Source organism: Gopherus flavomarginatus, chromosome 3, assembly GCF_025201925.1.
Source record: "Gopherus flavomarginatus isolate rGopFla2 chromosome 3, rGopFla2.mat.asm, whole genome shotgun sequence".
NCBI classification, from domain to species: Eukaryota; Metazoa; Chordata; order Testudines; family Testudinidae; genus Gopherus; species Gopherus flavomarginatus.
Window position 1 is genome coordinate 89202477 of NC_066619.1, and position 18080 is coordinate 89220556.

An 18080-nucleotide genomic window follows, 5' to 3' on the forward strand; every position below is an offset into this window, starting at 1 on the left:
GGCAGGGTGTGGTCTCAGCTGCACCTTGTCTTTATGGAAGACCGTATACGGGGGATCTACTGTGAGGGCCCGTAGTTCTGACACCTGTCTAGCTGAGGTGATGGCCACTAGGAAGGCGGTCTTCCACGAGAGATAGAGCAGGGAGCAAGTAACTAATGGCTCAAATGGAGGACCCATGAGCTGAGTTAGGACCAGGTTGAGGTCCCATGAAGGGGCAGGAGGGCGGATCTGTGGATAGAGACGCTCCAGCCCCTTCAGGAATCTCGCCACCATAGGGTGGGAGAAGACGGAACAGCCGTCCACTCCAGGATGAAACGCGGAGATGGACGCTAGGTGGACCCGGAGGGACGACAACGCCAGACCCTAGGCCTTGAGGGACCAGATGTAGTCTAGAATAGTGGTGATGGGAGTCTCCATAGGGAGAAGACCTTTCTCCAAACACCAACAGGAGAAATGCTTCCACTTAGCCGAGTAAGTAGCCCTGGTGGAAGGCTTTCTACTGCCCAGGAGAACCTCCCGAACCGGGGTAGAGCAGCGTAACTCGGAGCCTGTCAACCACGCAGGAGCCATGCCGTAAGGTGCAGAGACTGAAGGTCCGGGTGACAGAGCCTGCCGTGGTCCTGGGTGATCAGGTCCGGATGTAGGGGCAGGGCAACTGGGTTGGCCACTGAGAGGTCCAGCAACATGGGGTACCAGTGCTGTCTGGCCCATGCTGGAGCTATGAGAATCACCCGAGCTCTGTCTCTGCGCACCTTGAGGAGAACCCTGTGTATCAGCGGAACGGGAGGGAACGCGTAAAACAGGTGGGTTGCCCATGGGATCAGGAAGGCATCTGCTATAGACCCTGGCTCCCGACCCTGGAAGGAGCAGAATGCTCGACACTTCCTGTTCTCCCTGGATGCGAAGAGGTCCATCCCGGGACGACCCCACCTCTGGAAGAGTGAGAGGGCGACGTCTGGACGGAGGGACCACTCATGCGAGCGGAAGGATCTGCTCAGTCGATCCGCTAGAGTGTTCTGCACTCCCGGGAGTTAGGAGGCGGAGAAGTGAACGGCATGGGCTATGCAAAACTCCCAGAGACGCATCGCCTCGAGACATAGGGGAGAGGACCTGGTGCCGCCCTGCTTGTTGATGTAAAACATGGTCGTCGTGTTGTCGGTGAACACCGCGACACAACGACCTTGAAGGAGATGGACAAACGCTTGACAAGCAAGACGGACCGCTCTCAACTCTCGTATGTTGATGTGGAGGTCCATCTCCTGAGGGGTCCACAAGCCCTGAGTTCTTTGGGCGCCGCAGTGCGCCCCCCAGCCCAGATCTGAGGCGTCCGAAGTCAGGGATGCCGAGGGCTGGGGCGGATGAAATGCGAGCCCCACACAGACTACGGACTGGTCCAGCCACCACCGAAGGGAGTCCAGTACCCTCTGAGGAACGGTGACGACTGTGTCCAACGAATGTCTGGCCGGCCGGTACTGCGCGATGAGCCAAGATTGAAGAGGCCTCATGCGGAGTCGGGCATACGCCGTCACGAACGTACAGGCTGCCATATGGCCCAGGAGGGCCAGACATGTTCGTAGAGAGGTCAGCGGGGCCGCCTGCAAGCGCAGAATGATGGCCGACAGCGACTGGAACCTGGGCAAGGGTAGCAAGGCCTTGGCCAGGGTAGAGTCCAGAACGGCCCCGATGAACTCTATCCGCTGCGTGGGGAGCAGAGTAGACTTGTCCACGTTGATCACGAGGCCCAGGGCAGCAAAGAGGCTGCTGATCCTGCGGACGTGGTCGCGGACCTGCAGCTCCGATGTGCCCCGGATCAGCCAGTCGTCAAGATAGGGAAACACGTGAATGCGGCAACGCCGAAGGTGTGCAACGACGACTGCCATGCATTTCGTGAACGTCCTCGGGGCCGTAGAGAGGCCAAACGGGAGGACCGCAAATTGATAATGTCGGCGGTCGACCACAAAGCGGAGGAAACGCCTGTGCTGGGGGGATATGGAGATATGGAAGTAAGCGTCCTGAATGTCGAGGGCGGCGTACCAGTCTCTGGGATCCAGGGATGGGATGATGGTTCCAAGGGATACCATACGGAACTTCAACTTCATCATATACTTGTTGAGTTCCCGCAGGTCGAGGATGGGCCTGAGGCCGCCCTTGGACTTGGGGATTAGAAAGTAGCGGGAATAAAACCCCTTGCCCTTCTCGCTCTCTGGAACCTCCTCTATGGCTCCCTTGACAAGGAGCGTGTGCACCTCCTGACGGAGGAATTGCTCGTGAGAGGGGTCCCTGAAGAGGGACGAGGATGGTGGATGGAGGGGCGGGGGCAAAGAAAACTGCAGGCGATAACCGGCCTGCACCGTATGCAAGACCCAACGGTCCAATGTTATTTGGGTCCACACCGGGAGGAAAAAAGAAAGACGGTTGGAAAACTGCGGGGAAGTATCCGGAGGGGAAACTGGTACCGCACCCTCGGGCGCACCTTCAAAATGAAGGCTTAGGTCCAGGAGGGGCCTTGGCGGAGCCTTGGTTCTGCCCCGTTTGGCCACCTGACTGTCTGCGTCGGTTGTTCCTGCCGCGGCACCTAGTGAGGTCCTGCCGCGGGTGGAACTGAGGATACGGCCGACGCTGCTGCTGTTGGTTCTGCTGCTGGAATGGCCTGCGCTGTGTCACAGGCGTATGCATCCCCAGCGACCGTATTATGACCCTATTATCCTTAAGGTCCTTTAGTCTGGGGTCTGTTTTATCGGAAAACAGGCCCTGGCCTTCGAAGGGGAGGTCTTGGATAGTATGTTGGAGCTCCGGTAGAAGGCCAGAGACCTGCAGCCAGGAAATTCGGCGCATCGTGAGCCCCGAGGCCAGGGTCCAAGCGGCCGAGTCCGCAGCATCTAAAGAGGCTTGTAGCAATGTCCTCACTACTTTCTTGCCCTCATCCAGGATGGTGGTAAACTCCTGGCGGACGTCCTGTGGTAAGAGCTCTGCGAATTTCCCCGCCGCTACCCACGAGTTGAAGGAGTAGCGGCTAAGGAGGGCCTGCTGATTCGAGACCCTGAGCTGTAGCGCCCCCGCCGAATAGACCTTGCGGCCCAGGAGGTCCATTCGTCTCGCCTCCTTCGACTTGGGCGCTGGGGCCTCTTGACTGTGGCGCTCCCTGTCGTTCACCAATTGGACCACAAGTGAGCAGGGTGTCGGGTGAACGTACAGGTATTCATAGCCCTTCGAGGGGGCCACGTACTTCCTTTCCACCCCTCGAGCGGTCGGAGGGATGGAGGCCGGTGATTGCCAGATATTAGCTGCGTTGGCCTGGATTGTTTTGATAAAGGGCAGGGCCACTCTGGTGGGCGTGTCGGCGGAGAGGATGCTCACCACCGGGTCCTCGATTTCAGAGACCTCCTCTGCTTGCAAGTCCAGGTTCTGTGCCACACATCGGAGGAGGTCCTGGTGTGCCCTAAGATCTAGCGGGGGAGGGCTGGAGGACGAGGTACCCGCCACTGCCTCATCTGGTGAAGACGATGAGGAAACCCCCGGCAACAGAGTGTCCACCGGGGGTTCTATCTGGGGCTGCACCTCCGTCACTGGAGGGTGGCTGGACCTGCCATCTGCTTCCGGGGAGGGAGGGGGTCTAGACACCGTCGCCTCCGGTGGCCTGCGTTCCGCCGCAGGGCGGGGGGTAATGTGTTGTGGACCCTGGGCTTGGCGATATGCCCATGGGGTCCAAAACCCCCACTGTTGAGGCCCTCGTTCCTGTGGTGGAGGGTCCTGGAACAGGGCCGAGTGTCTGTCCTGGCCCAAGGCATAGGCGCTGTCCGCCTGGGAGGACACAGATGGTTCCCTGGAAGGCCACGGAGGCACTGAGCCTGTTTGATAGGCGTCTCTGTACACCGACTCCGACGCTCTCCTCGGTGCTGAGGATCGGTGCCGTGACCCGTATCGGTGCCGGGATCGGGACTGGGAACGGCGTGGTGGCCGGTGCCGGGATCCGGAGTGGGATCTGCATCGAGGTCGGTGCCGGGAGCGGGACCGCGACCTTCGATCAGCGCGGTGCCGGGATGGAAGTGGAGACCGGGACCTGCCACTGACGCGGTGCCGGGAGGTCGACCGGGATCGGGACCTACCACCGGCTTGGTGCCGGGAGGTCGACCGAGGAGCCGAACGTCGAGGTGAACAGCTCCTAGAGTCTCGGTGCCGGCGGTGAGAGGAGCCAGACCGGGACCGTGCAGATACTGATCGGTGCCGCGAGTGCGACCGGTACCGCCTGGGAGAACGGTGCCGGGACTGCGAGCGGCGCCCCGAGCGTGAGCGTTCACGTCTCCGGGGCGATCGGTGCCGGGACTCGAGACAGCGCTCTTAGCATCGGTTTGCCCCTGGAGGTTACCCGTCCCGGGGGTGCCGTCTGAGGCTGCGATGGCTCCGTTAGCGCTATCAAGTTCCGTGCCGAGGCAAAGGTCTCCGGCGTAGATGGGACTACCAGCTCGACCCCTGATCTCAAGGGGGAGCTAGGAGGGGCTGGACTCGACGGACCTTCCGGACCCGGAGTCGACAGCAGCCCTGCAGGCGGTGCCGCGGCCAAGGTAGGTGCCGGGCGCTCCACTCGGGCCTGCCTCGATGGTGTTGCAGACGCCGAGGGTCGTAGATCTGCTCCCGGTGCCGGGGATGGTCAGTGTCGGGGAGTCTTGCCGGTGCTGGCGCGGTCCGGTGCCGGAGTAGAAGTGGCCGGCTGCGCCGCCGGTGCCGGAGTCAGTGCCGCTTCCATGAGGAGAGCGCGGAGTCTTTGATCCCTCTCCTTCTTTGTGAGAGGCTTAAAGGCCTTGCATATACGGCACTTGTCACTTATGTGCAATTCCCCCAGGCACTTGAGGCACGCGTCGTGGGGATCGCTAGTAGGCATCGGCTTCTTGCATGCCGAGCACTGCTTGAAGCCCGGCGAGCCAGGCATGAGCCCGGTGCCGGGCGCCGGGAAGGGCAACAGCTCACCCGCGAACAAGTTAAACAACTATATATAATACACAACTAACTAATATACTATCAAACTATCTATGAACTATTTACAACTATGACTACGAACAAAGTACAGGAGAGCTAGGTACGTGGAGGACAGCAAGCCGCACTCCACAGTTCCAGCAACCGACACGGCGGTAAGAAGGAACTGAGGAGCGGGCGGGCTGGCAGGGGTATATATCTAGTGCCATAGTGGCGCCACTCTAGGGGGTGACCTGCCAGCCCACTGGAGTTGCTAAGGTAAAAAGTTTCCGGCAAACGTGCACACGCGGCGCGTACACCTACCTGGAATGGATATGAGCAATCACTCGAAGAAGAACCCACGTTTCCTACTATCTTAGATTTTCCGGTTTGCTTACTGGCTCTCATTGTCAATATTTTAAATTAATCTTTTGTGTACAGATGTAATCAGACAGGTATCAACTTGCACACATACAGTAAATAATCATGGGAAATGAATTCACCATTAAATAATACTGCAATTCTAGCCTACTATATGCCAGTAACTATTTCAAGCACTGCAGCATACAGTACTTTCCATAAATCATTTGAACCCTTAATTTTTTGTCATAACAAAAGGAACACTATTCTTCCAAAGCATGTCCAACAGAAACGATATTTAAAGTGACATTTAAGCACTTACTATGGTGATAGGTATAAGTATAAAGTCCTGGACTGCAAGGTGTAACTCTTTTCAAAGAGGGATTGCCTTTTTGAGGAAGCAAATTTCCAGATTAAGCCAGGAATTCTGCACTTTTATCCCCGAGGCCTCTAAATGAAGGCGATAACATCCCTTTCTCTTCTACTCATTTGCAAGCTTAGAGGTAAATTGCAACACTTCAAAAAAAAAATTTCTATGCTGCCTCCGAGGAAAGAAGTGAATTCCAAGGAAATTGCTCTGTGCCAAAATCAGTTTAGATTCACAAATTCCCCCTTGTCATTCTAACAATTCAAGATGACACTGTCTTCTCCTTGCCCTTACCTTTACCAAACTATTTCTTCTTGTCTGTTTAAAGCAATTCAGCTCTCTCAAAAGAACATAATTCTTTTGGAAAGCAAATGCCCTAAAATATTTTCTATTTTTACAAAGAAGCCCACCCGGGAGAATTCTTTTGATAAACAAAAAAGTTACAAGTAGTTGCTTCTGACATTATTTGAACACTAAAATGTCTACTTATCTCAATAAATTACTGCTCCCCCATCATCACCAGAATTCAATGTTTTTTTTAAATTACTCATGATTAAACGAAAAATACTGCTACTGTTGAAAACTATTGAATAAGGGTTGATCCGGCACTATAAAAGTCAATGGCAGTTATGCCATCCAATTTTATGGGAACAGGATCAGACACCAAGCACTAACCAAAATACTTCAGTTTCAGCTAGCTAGACAAAGAGATGAGGGTAAATAAAGTTGAAAAGTGGCGGCCAGTCACAATTATAGCTAGTCGCTACAATAAGACTTTTTCACTAAAAAGTTTCACCCTTTGTTTCAAGACTTTGCTCTTCAGGGAGACCCAAACCAACCTGATGTTTGCTGGTGTTCTCAGTCTGTAGTAGAGCAGTATGATTAGCAACCTTCCGAAGGATTGTCAGGTAACTGAAATACAGTGCCCTCATTGTTTCACCATGGGCATTTGTCTGTAGAAACAAAGAAAACAAAAAAAGCAATAACGCTTCCTAAAAGTACAAACAACCTAGAAAAATGTAAATATCCAAAAATTATAGATATTCTAACCATATTTATTGGCAACTGGCAGAATCAAGGTTCTAGAACTCTAAGATGAGAACTACCATTTTCAGCAGAGAGAGTATTTGCGATTTCTACGTATTTTTTAAAACCTCTTCTACACAGATTAATAAAGGAACCTTATTCATTTTATTAAAAATGCAGCACGACAGAGAATACCTACAATTTTCCTGCATTTTGTAACAAAAAGTACTAACGGAAAGATTTCTTTGGAGCTGACGCCAGGCATAGGCAAGCTAAGCAATTGCTTAGGGCCCTGAGCAGCTCAAGGGGGCCCTCTATTAATTACTGGTATGGGTTGTGGGGGAGGAGGGGACGGGGTTCCAAAAATATTCCTGCTAGCACCGCCTCTGCTTCAAAACAACAATGTTGTTTATATTTGTTCTTACGTATTACAGAACATGTAATTTACAGAAAGCTAGGATGACCAAGAGGCCATGTAATATGTCATATGAAAAACAGAAATGTTACAATCAATTTAAATTCAAATTTAAACCACAGCTGTTTTAATGGCATCTTACTCAACAACAGCTAATTATTTTCTTTCTGAAAAGAAACTCAGCAATATTTTACCAACATAAAAATAAAAATAATTAAAATGACTTGAAATATTTATGCAAGGTTTTCTACTGCATCAGCAATGACATCAGATAATTGTATTTTCCTGGTTATGGCTGACCGACTTTAAAAATGTAAACATGCCAAAAATAACAGTCTGTGCATATCATTGAAGTCATTAGCTGACAAATATTAAAAATGATAGCTTTAGCAACTGCACTCCATTTCCAATATTATTCTTAAATGCATACCATAACATTTTAACTAGTGCCCAATCATGTTTCCCCCTTCTCTCTCTCAAATTGCTAGATTTCATGGGTAACTTCAGGAATTTACTCGATAGCAATCTACTGTACAGTTAAGCATCCAGGATGTGGCCAAGGGCTTCCAGTAATTTCAGGTGTCATTAGCGAACTGAATGAAATGGAGTGTCACTTTTCTCTACAAAACATCATGAGACATAGAAGCATAGAAAGACCTAATGTTAAAATTAATGAAAAACCAGCAGCATACCTTCATGATGTGAAATGTATTAACAAATCAATCCAAAAGCTGCCTTACTGTAAAAAGCATTTCAACAAGAGATAACATAAATAGGGTCATCACACTGAAGCAAAGCTGAAAAACATTTATAATGTACATGAGGAATAAATACACTACATAAAAGTGTGTCATTCGCCAGTATTATATGTTCATTTGACTATTATTGTAAAGTGTGTATTTGAATAATGATTTTCCATTACAGGACAACTTCCACAGAGTAATTACAAATGTGTGCTTATAATTTGAATCTATTGCTATAAGTCAGAGCTGGAAAAGCGCTAATAGGTCATTCAGTCCTTCTCCCTGACCCATGCAGGTTGTTCTCTACTGTAATCTTTTCTAATGTTTTACCACAGCTCTAAGAAGGCTATTCCACAACCAAATACAGCTCAAGTAAGGAAGTTATTCTTGATATCCAATCTAAATTTTTCCATTCTTAAAATTTGATTGGTTGAGAGAAGCTGTCCATAATGCTCTCAACCCAGACTGTAATAGCTCTTAAAATATGGGTGTCAAGAGCAGAGTAAACTGAGTGACTTGGAGACAAAGATATGCCTAGACAATAAAGGGTGAGGGGGAACATGGAAGAAAACGTGAGAGACTTCAGCAAGTTAAAAGTAACAGGGAAATTGACAAAACAACAGAGTATTTAATGTAATGATATAATACATGGTAATTTAGAAAAAATGCATTGCTTAAATTGGAGAAGTAAAGACTGGTAAGAATACCAACCAGCCAAAAAGAGTGCAGTTTATTATTTTGAGAATCATAAAAAAGAATACATTCAAAAGCAGAGAAAAGACTACAAGAAGTCTTCAGTAACTGCTACTTCAGGGAACAGCAAGACCAGTGGAGCTTGAGGCAACTTCCATCACAGCACTTCCATCAATAGTTTACAGATGACCTGTGTCTCAATCAGTTTGGTTTATTTTGTCTAGGTTTTTAAGTTAACAAGCGGCCTGAAGTTATATGATTTTATTTCAAATGTAACCACAGAATAAGCAGCATCACCACTCCCAGGACATTTTAAGGGGCAAGGTTATGGGTTTGCTGAAGTAACCATCCAGGATGCAGTTCTTGAGTTTAAACTGACAGAACAAATTCTTATCAAACCCTCCTTCTGAATATCTTCTCCTTGCATGCGAAATGCAATGGATGTACTGAGTGGAAGATCACAAGAGGTCCGTGGGTACAGTTAAGTGTGAGTTAATTTGAAATTATGCAGTTAAGTTAAACTATAACTAACTTTAAAAGTTTCTTCCTCATGACCTCCAACTAACTGACACTATATTTATATTTATAACTGGAGCTTAATGGCATTTTTTCCTGAAGTTCAGTATTTTAATAGTTTTCCTGTATGTAATGTATATTTTCCTTGGTTTGTTCTTTAAATTGATTTCCCTATTTTTCAAAACAAATTTTTATTGTTTAATAGATTTTGTGGCCAGTGTATTTATATACATTTATCTTTTGTTCCACTTCCCCTTGCGAACTGTTACATACAGATTAAGACAGCCCCTTCTTAGCAGAAATAATCATTTGTGAATAGTGACTACCGCTATCGCTTATCCTAATTAGAGATGGAGAATGTGAGAATCTCAGCCACCAACGTGTCATAACTATCAGCAAATATTGGCTATTTAATGGCAATGACCAAGTAACGTACCAACCTTTCAACCCTCACCTTGGATTATTAATCCAATATAAAAAGGGATCAAAATTTCTATTCTGCCCTCAACTTCTACAAAAGTTGTGTGAGCAAAGGTGAGAGACAGCCTATGCATCTAGGGGAATAGTGGTTTTGAGGACAGAGAGTAATAGTGGTTTGGGGGAATGCTCCACTCTGCAACTCCTCTTTTGGTGATCTATTAGGAACAAGACCTGCAAAATAGGTAGGGACAGTCATTCTCTGAAGCATGCTCCTTCACATTGTCCAAATCAGCAGGTAGAGCGATGCAAGGTTACTGCACTCTCGAAATCTAAACTGTGAAAATACTTACTTTGTAACAACAATTCTTCCTTTTACGGCCACTGCTGCAACTACAGGGCTCCCGTGCTCGCAGTACTAAGCTCACATCTTCTGTTGCCAAAACAGCCTGATATACTTGTTTCTGGAACTCTGTCAGGGAACAGTATACCATCTGCCAAGATAGAACCCCAAAATACAATTGTATGCAGCATACAGGAAAAAACAACAAAGACCACAATAAAAATATAAAACAAAAATGTTAAAATACTAAAATTACAGAAAATGGAAAATAAACTAGTAGATGTAAAAGTAGTAAAAGGGCATTTTTCTGCTCCCAGTAAAGAACTGGAGGCTGATGTGCTGGAGAAAAAGTGTGAAAATATGGTCAACAGGTAATTGTGGTAATTTTAATACTTTTTTTAAAAAAAACCAATTCTATTAGCAGTATTAAAGTCAAACTATATCAATCAATCTGCAGCTTTACTTCCACTACATTTTCTTTAGGCTTTTTTGGGGGGGCGCGGGAGGGGAGGTGAGTGAAAGGTTTAAAAGACCTAGCCCTAAAGGTTCTCACCCACTTAGTCAGAATGGTTTATTTGCCTTTTCCTTTCGCTCCCCTTTGGCACTAACTATTGTAGAACACTTCTACAGTCAGGGAAGATAAAACACAGTCAAATCTAAGTGAGCCATTGATACTGAGAGTCACAGGAATGGGGAGGGGCGGATCTGTACAGTGGTGTGTCCAAAACTCTTATCCCTCCTCCCAAAGACCATGGGTGGCATCTCCATGACATCTTTGGTCTTAACCAGCAGGAGACACAAAATCCCAAGATCACTTCTGAACCTAGGCCACCCACATAGCAACAGCACCATGCTGTGCTATAATAATACAACAGTAACTTGAACATATAATCACATTAACAAGAGAATGAAAAGAAATAAAACCTGCTAGATTTAGAAAAGCATCTGACTGACATTTGTGTTAATCTTTCCTTTAGAAGACACGGTTTGGATGACATTATTACAAGCGCTGTATGAAGGGCAAAACAAAAACCTAGAAAAACAGCTGCATGCTAATGTGTTTAATGTATTAAACGTATTTGTGCTTGCCGGATGGATAAATTCTCATATTCATCAAAACATCCTAGTCATTATGATTTTAAAAAGTATGAATTCTTAAATTATGTTTATACCAGCACTAAAGAAACAGCCACAATTAGTCACAATTAACTTTAAAAAAAAAAACAAAAAAACAACCATTTTCAAGTATTCTATTAAAATGAATACCAAAAAAGGGGAGAACTGAGAGTTATTGGCTTTTAACAAGTCTTTATTTATTTATTTATCAGACTTCACATCCTGTACAGGCTTTCAAGAGATCAAGGCTGCACACAGAAATGTGTAGCTGATATTGGACACATAATTACAACTGTGCATATAAATTAAGCATCTGGACGCGTTAATGGCCAATCAAATGCCCTACTGGGCATTTCCATGCTCAAATAGCTCAATCTGAACATGCAGTCACAGTAATTATGTGAACAAATTAAGTATGCTATTGCATGTGCATTTTTGCTCACTGCCCTCGACCTCTGAACTCTTGAAAAATCTGATCACAGAACCATGAACTACTAGATACACTATACAAAACAACACTATGATATATATGATAGCAACCAAAATATGATATATTTATTAGTATTTTGTAAAAATAGTCAGTCACTCTTACTCTGTCTTCCTTCTTTGGCAACTGATCATTAATAAAAGCCTTAGTACGTCTCAGGAACCAGCCAGACATTTTTCTTGCTAGCTTCTGCATGGCCTTTCGACCTGTTGCTAGTTCTCTCTTAGTTGCGGTGTGCCTCTGGCCATGCTCCACTGGATCAGAAAATTCCTTCTTGAAATGTGTTCTGCTACCCAAAAGTCCAGGTATAGCCCTAAAAGAAATAATAGAACAGCAGTCATTTGCTGAACACCAATGCAGAATATCCTGCATATGAAATATTCCTAACACTGACAGATCTTAAATCGATCATCAGCAGTAAAATGAATAAATACGATTCCTATATATAATAGAAATGTATCATTCTACTTCCAGACTTTCAGCCTTTCCAAGTACTCACTGTCAGCCTAAGTTTAGGCACCTAAATCCCTATACAGGCTCTTCAGTAATAATGACTCAGTCTTCAAAGGTGCTCAGCATCTGCAGGTCCCATGGATGCTGACAGGCATTATCAATCAAGTCACTATTATTTAGGAGCTTATTTAAGGATTTAAGTGCCTAAAGTTTAGGCACCCAGATTTGAAAATGTTGACTTTGATTCTTTCTTATTTAATTCCATCCGGTTATACAGATATCAAATAGTTTAATGAATCTGAATCTAAAGAAAACAACAGGAATTCTTAAACTCATTAGGCATTTGCTAAGCAATACTCCCTGTTGGGTAATCCATTCTAACACCATCTCAATGTTCTAGTTGCTTGGATTTTACATTAAGCTTTGGTACTAACTCATCCTCTTCCTGACATTTCACCTCAGCCAACAATTGCTCAGTATCTGAGATTTTTAAAATTGTAACTAATAAAAGATTACTTTGTTTGCACTTTCCATTCCCTCAGCTAGGGTCTTTTTTCCTCTTTTGAGCAGGGACTGTCCCTTCCTATATATTTGCACAACACCTAGCACATTGTGGGCACTACTGAAATGAATATATAATTAATCATCATGAGGACACACAACAGTCTTAGGTACATGAATGTGAGTTGCACACTTTAAACAAAGCAGGAAGTAGAGTGCTTGAGACTAAGAGCTAAATAATTATTCTTATCCTGTTATGTGTGGGGTGGACTGCGGGCACCACAGGCCAGGGGAGGGAGAGAGAGAGAGAGAGAAGGAAGTTAGGAGGGGTAACAGTAAGAGAAAAGAACTCCTCCCCTGCTTACCAGTACCCAAGAGTGCGAGGGGATAAGGAGGACCAGATACAAGCTATCTAAGATTAATGTAAAAGATGGGTTATTCCAATAGTTTGGGGCAGTGCTCTGGTGGGAAACCACATGTACTTCCAGCAGACAAAAGGCAAAAGTGTGATGGGATTCCCACTATGGCCCTGTTTCTGGACATTGCTGAGCCCCATACCCTCACCACCCTGTCACCTCTCTGGATAAGTCTCAATTAAAAAATTAACTTCTTACTTACCAGTCCATGACACACCATAGTTCTTTCATGTTGTTCTGAAGAATGGTTCCAGTAAGACCTATACGAACACTGCATTTTAAAGCCTTCATAGTTTGGGTTATTTGAGACTTTGGATTCTTGATTCTGTGTGCTTCATCTACAATGACAGCTGACCATTCTAGGCTGTGGATCAAGAGAAAATATAGTTTCATGTAGGTGTCACTTGCATTAACTCACAAACGTACATAGAATTGGCTGTGCTTTCTCACAATTGTTGACTAAAAACAAGTGACTTAAAAGAAATGCCATCAACTTAAAAAAAAAATTCAAAGACAAGTCCAAATGTAACAAGTAACACGTAATATTACTGTAACTGAAAAAACATATTACCTATTTTTTCAGCTAACTTTATGCATTTTACATCCTGTCATGTGTACTCAGTTTCACTATAGTCAATTTGTTCAGATCCTTCACAGATAAATGCAAGATAAATGTTTCAGGAGACAGAAAAATTTGATTTTACCATCACATACAATGGGACTTAGGTGTAGAGATTTTTAAATTTCTCTTGAAAAAAAATCCTCAGTTTTCAAGATGGCAGTGTCCCTTAAACTGTAGTTTAAGAGGCATCTGGCTCCCTTTCTTGAGCATTAAATCAACTGTGCAATGAAAAATAAGCATAAGAGAATTATATCAATCAAGTTTTTTAAGCTTGCACGAGGAGAATTTGATTACGTTCATCTATCTGTTATTCACATTTAGTTTATTTTTACTTTCCTTCAACTAGAAATTAGGCTGGTTCCAACCCGGCAGCTAGCTGAGCCACCCACTATAGCTAGGGCTGAACCAAACTCATGGTTATGAAAATCACGTGTTCGACTGTGAAATCCGGTCTCCCCCTGTGAAATCTGGTCTTTTGTTTGTTTTTATCTTATACTGTACAGATTTCATGGGAGAGACCAGCATTTCTTAAACTGATGGTCCTGCACCAAAAGGGTATTGCAGGGAGGTCAAGGTTATTTTAGAGGGGGTTGCGGTATTGCCACCCTTACTTCTGTGCTGCCTTCAGAGCTGCGCGGTCAGAGAGTAGCAGCTGTTGGCCGGGCGCCTAGCTGCAGCAGTGCAGAAGTAAGGGTGGCAATACCATACCATTGCCCCCTTACTTCTGTGCTGCTGCTGGCGGCAGCTCTGCCTTCAGACATGGGCTCCTGGCCGGCAGCCTCTGCTTTCCAGCCCTGAAGGCAGCAGCACAGCCAGCGGTAGCGAAGAAGTAAAAGGTAGCAGTAACTCTCCTCCCCTTTAACACGCACAATTCCTTTTTGGGTCAGGACCCCTACAATTATAATGAAGTTTCAGATTTAAATAGCTAAAATCAAGATTTTTAAAATAACATCATATGTCCGTGAAATTGACCAAAATGGACCATGAATTTGGTAAGGCTCTAACTATACCATTGCTTTCATAGGCTACTGCCTTTCCTATGATTAGACTTATCTTTTCAAAAATTAAATTTAGCACATTGACAAGGCTTTCTGGCCAAAAATATGAACTATTGCCAGTCATGCTATACCAATTCTGTGAAAGAGAAAGACTGTGTCTCCAGGGTTATGCATCCAAGAACTTTTAATATCACTAATTCCACTTTTTAAAGATTTTTTTAAAAGTTAAATTAACAATTATAAAAAGGTAGCAGACTGAGAATCCTGTTTACTGAAATCTTCCATTTTCCCCACGTAACAGGTACAGCATGGGTAGCAGCAGTACGGAAAACATCCTTATCAGTGAGTCTGAAATATGACTTGAAGGGATCAACTTCTAGGGATGACAGGATTGTTCATTCTCTTACGTTAGATAAATGTCTATCAGGGATGGTCTAGACAGTATCTGGTCCTGCCATGAGGGCAGGGGACTGGACTCGATGACCTCTCAAGATCCCTTCCAGCCCTAGAATCCTAGAAGCAGGCATATTTTAAACTATCACGTTTCTCCCCCCCCACACTCCGTTTTAAAAATGCCCTATTTTAGATTAATTTATTTTTAAGATTGAACCTTCATTCAGTACTACTGAAATACTCTGAATCAAGTAGCCCATGTCAGCCTCCTGCATTTCAAAAATCTACTGTAAGAAAAGTCAGATCCTCTCAAGAGAACACAAGAGATAAAACAATGGCTAGATGCAAAGTAGGAACCGGAACAGGCATACTTGAAAGTAACCAAGTAATTTCAACTAATCATTCCTTATGCTCATGCACAAAGAGATTTGAGTATAGGGATTACTTCTCCCTCTCACACAGATTCTCACATCTCTACTGCAAACCACAGTATTTTTAAACAAGACTAGGTTAACAGAGATAGTTAAAGGAATCTCTTCAGCTATGATTCAATCTAAATTGTTATCAAGTCCTGAAGGTGAACCCAGCTGTTTAAACTACAAGATCATGTCAAGCTGTCAGCAAGTTTGTAGTGTGAGTTCTCTAGTATTTAAACAGTCAATGCTGACTTGCTCGAATGATTGTATTCAAGGTCATGAACTATAGCAGAGACAAACTGGAAAGCAGGAAGACCTCAAACTCTAGAGAGTCTTTTGGGGTATTAAGAAACATAAATATTACAATATCTCTCTTACTTAAAAGTTTCCTGAATTGAAAGACCAACACAACCTGGCAAAAAGCACTGCACTGTGTCAACTATTTGCACTGTACACCAGAAGTTCATCTACTGTGAGGACTTGTTGTGGGGTGAGGGCGCTATGGAGAGTTCTATGCTAAACTGCATTGAAAGACAGCTAAATAAATAAATATTGAATCATTTTCTATCATTACTTTTCCATGTTGCCACAAAATTATATTATCATGAATGGGCGTGAGGCTGTCTGTGGGGCCACAGATGAGAGAGTAGGTTGTCTATGAGATGATTAAGCATGGTCCACTAACAGTGGATACTCTGTCATGCAACAAGGATAAGTAACCTAGATGCATATTGAACTACTAGTGATGACCCACAGCTTTGCCATTCAAGTTTATAGCAAGTATGGGGGTGGGAGAGTATGTGCACTGTGCTGGGAAATCTTGTGTTGATTTGTGCAAGTGGTGAATGCTGCGGTGAGGAGCTATCTGCGTTTGGGGTTATTGCGTGTTCTGAGAGATTTGTGCTGAGTTGTGTCTAGAGTGTGCATACTGGGAGACTGTGTTGAGCTGTATGGGTGGTGAATGACAGCTAGTTGAGTTCATTTGTGTGAGGATATTATGTTTGGATTTTTTCCGTTGTGCAATTTGTAAAGTCAAAAGGTCTGAGAACTTAAAAATACATGTTCCCCAAAGTTTGTGGCCACCACCTCTTTGTTACTCCACACAGCTGTCACTCCCACTTCCTCTGATTAACTGTCACATTCCAACCACCACAGAACCTTTGGACTCCAACATTCCATCTGGTTCTCACAGGGAATGAGTGAGATTGGAGGAAATGTGTGTGTAGTACTGGGAGATTTGGGTGATGATGGGAGCTTTGTGCAGGTGACAAGTGAGGGATGTGTGCTACGGTGGGGGCTACAAGTGTTTGGGGTTACTGTGTGGGCAGGTTATGTTAGTGGTTTTGAAGAACTGTGGCAGTTGGACCCAGTAATTAACTATCTGGACAGTCTTCCTCATACAACCAATAAAATTGTTGCAAGCTAATTAGGTGTAGATATTAACTCTTGTATGACAATGGCCTAGGACTCTTTGCCTGACTTTGGCTGTACACCACATGGGTTTAATTCGCAAAGTCAAAATGGCTGAAAACTTAAAAACTGGACGGCAAATCATGCTGATGATTCAACCTTGTGATATTCTGAACAAAAAAGAGCTCACAACCATGCTTGAAGCTGTTTCCATCACTTCACATTGATTCTATACAAATCTTATGCTTCAAAGTGACAACCCTGCAATCTTATTATATAAATTAAAAAAATGTGTCTAGGGCAGGGATTCTCAGGGTATCAAGCCTCTGCCATCTCATATATTTTAGTGGTCATTGTGGGGGGCACAATAGGAGAAAGAGAGACTAGTATGCCTGACATTTCAACTTTTAATACAGCTAGCATTCCAATAGCTACCTGCTTGGGGGTTACCCTTTAGAAAGAGAGATTCTGTTTGGCAAGTTCACAGGATATAGATATACTGTATCTCCTCATTCCACCTCCCAGTATGGAGTTAGATTCACAGGATTTAAATAGTTGTCGAAAGAAATTTAAAACCAAAACACAATAGACTGTTACAAAAATAATGTTTGCACAAATGAAAGTTAGAAAATGTTACATTACCTGTTAAGTTCATCCAAACATAGGCGAAGCGTCTCATAGGTTGTTAGAGCAACCTCACACTTTCCCTGCTTGATGCGAATCAGTTCATTGTCCTTTCTACTGCCATGTAAAATAGCAACCCTGAAATAGCCCCAAGTGTCCAACTCATCCTTCCAGTTATAAAGCACAGAAAGAGGGGCCACTATTAGGAAAGTCTAAAAACAAACAGCTGTCATTATACTGCTGCAGAACCCATGTCAAAAACATTGTATCAAGAGCTGTCATGCAAAAGTTAAAATAATTAGCATTGTTTCAGTATTTAAAAGTTTGAATTTTATTTAATCATTTTCCATGAATGATATCTATTATTTACTTAAGAGTTATATGAACTGAACAAAGAGAAGAAAAGAATATGGAAAGAAGAAGATTAGAGGACAAACTCATAAAAGTAAAGCAATCTAAGTTTATTTACAGTGTGTTATCATCAGAGGAAACATACAGTAAAATGGTCTCCAGAAGGAGTACTCCTTCAAAGCAATAATGGTAGTTACTCAAGTTATACTGTAAAGCTTTACCAAAAAATCTACTTCATATATACAGTGAAAGTAAAACTGATGAAATGCAAGAAATGTAGAAAAATTATGACTCTAGACTGATAGAGAAAACACAAACCATCACTTTCTACTTCTATAGAATTTGCATCCACGGATCACAAAATGTTTTACAGATGGGAAAACAGGCACAGAGTGATTCAGTAACTTTTTCGATGTCAGAAAGCTAGTTAATGACAGAGCAAAGAATAGAATATAGATTTTTT

General features: G+C 44.2%; 1 protein-coding gene across 9 annotated transcripts in view; it reads right to left on the reverse strand.

Annotated features, from left to right (window-relative positions):
- Window positions 1-18080, reverse strand: part of ERCC6L2 (ERCC excision repair 6 like 2) — a 113728-nt gene that overhangs the window by 76372 nt on the left and 19276 nt on the right. For all 9 annotated transcript variants that reach the window (XR_007773386.1, XM_050945553.1, XM_050945552.1 and 6 more), the window contains 5 exons: window positions 17285-17478; window positions 13006-13167; window positions 11539-11746; window positions 9841-9981; window positions 6517-6630 (listed from right to left, as the gene is read on the reverse strand). Coding sequence is in view for 8 of the 9 variants with exons in the window: in XM_050945553.1 (XP_050801510.1) it covers window positions 6517-6630; window positions 9841-9981; window positions 11539-11746; window positions 13006-13167; window positions 17285-17478 (819 nt within the window). In the remaining variant the exon portion in view is untranslated. The remainder of the gene's footprint in view (window positions 1-6516; window positions 6631-9840; window positions 9982-11538; window positions 11747-13005; window positions 13168-17284; window positions 17479-18080) is intronic.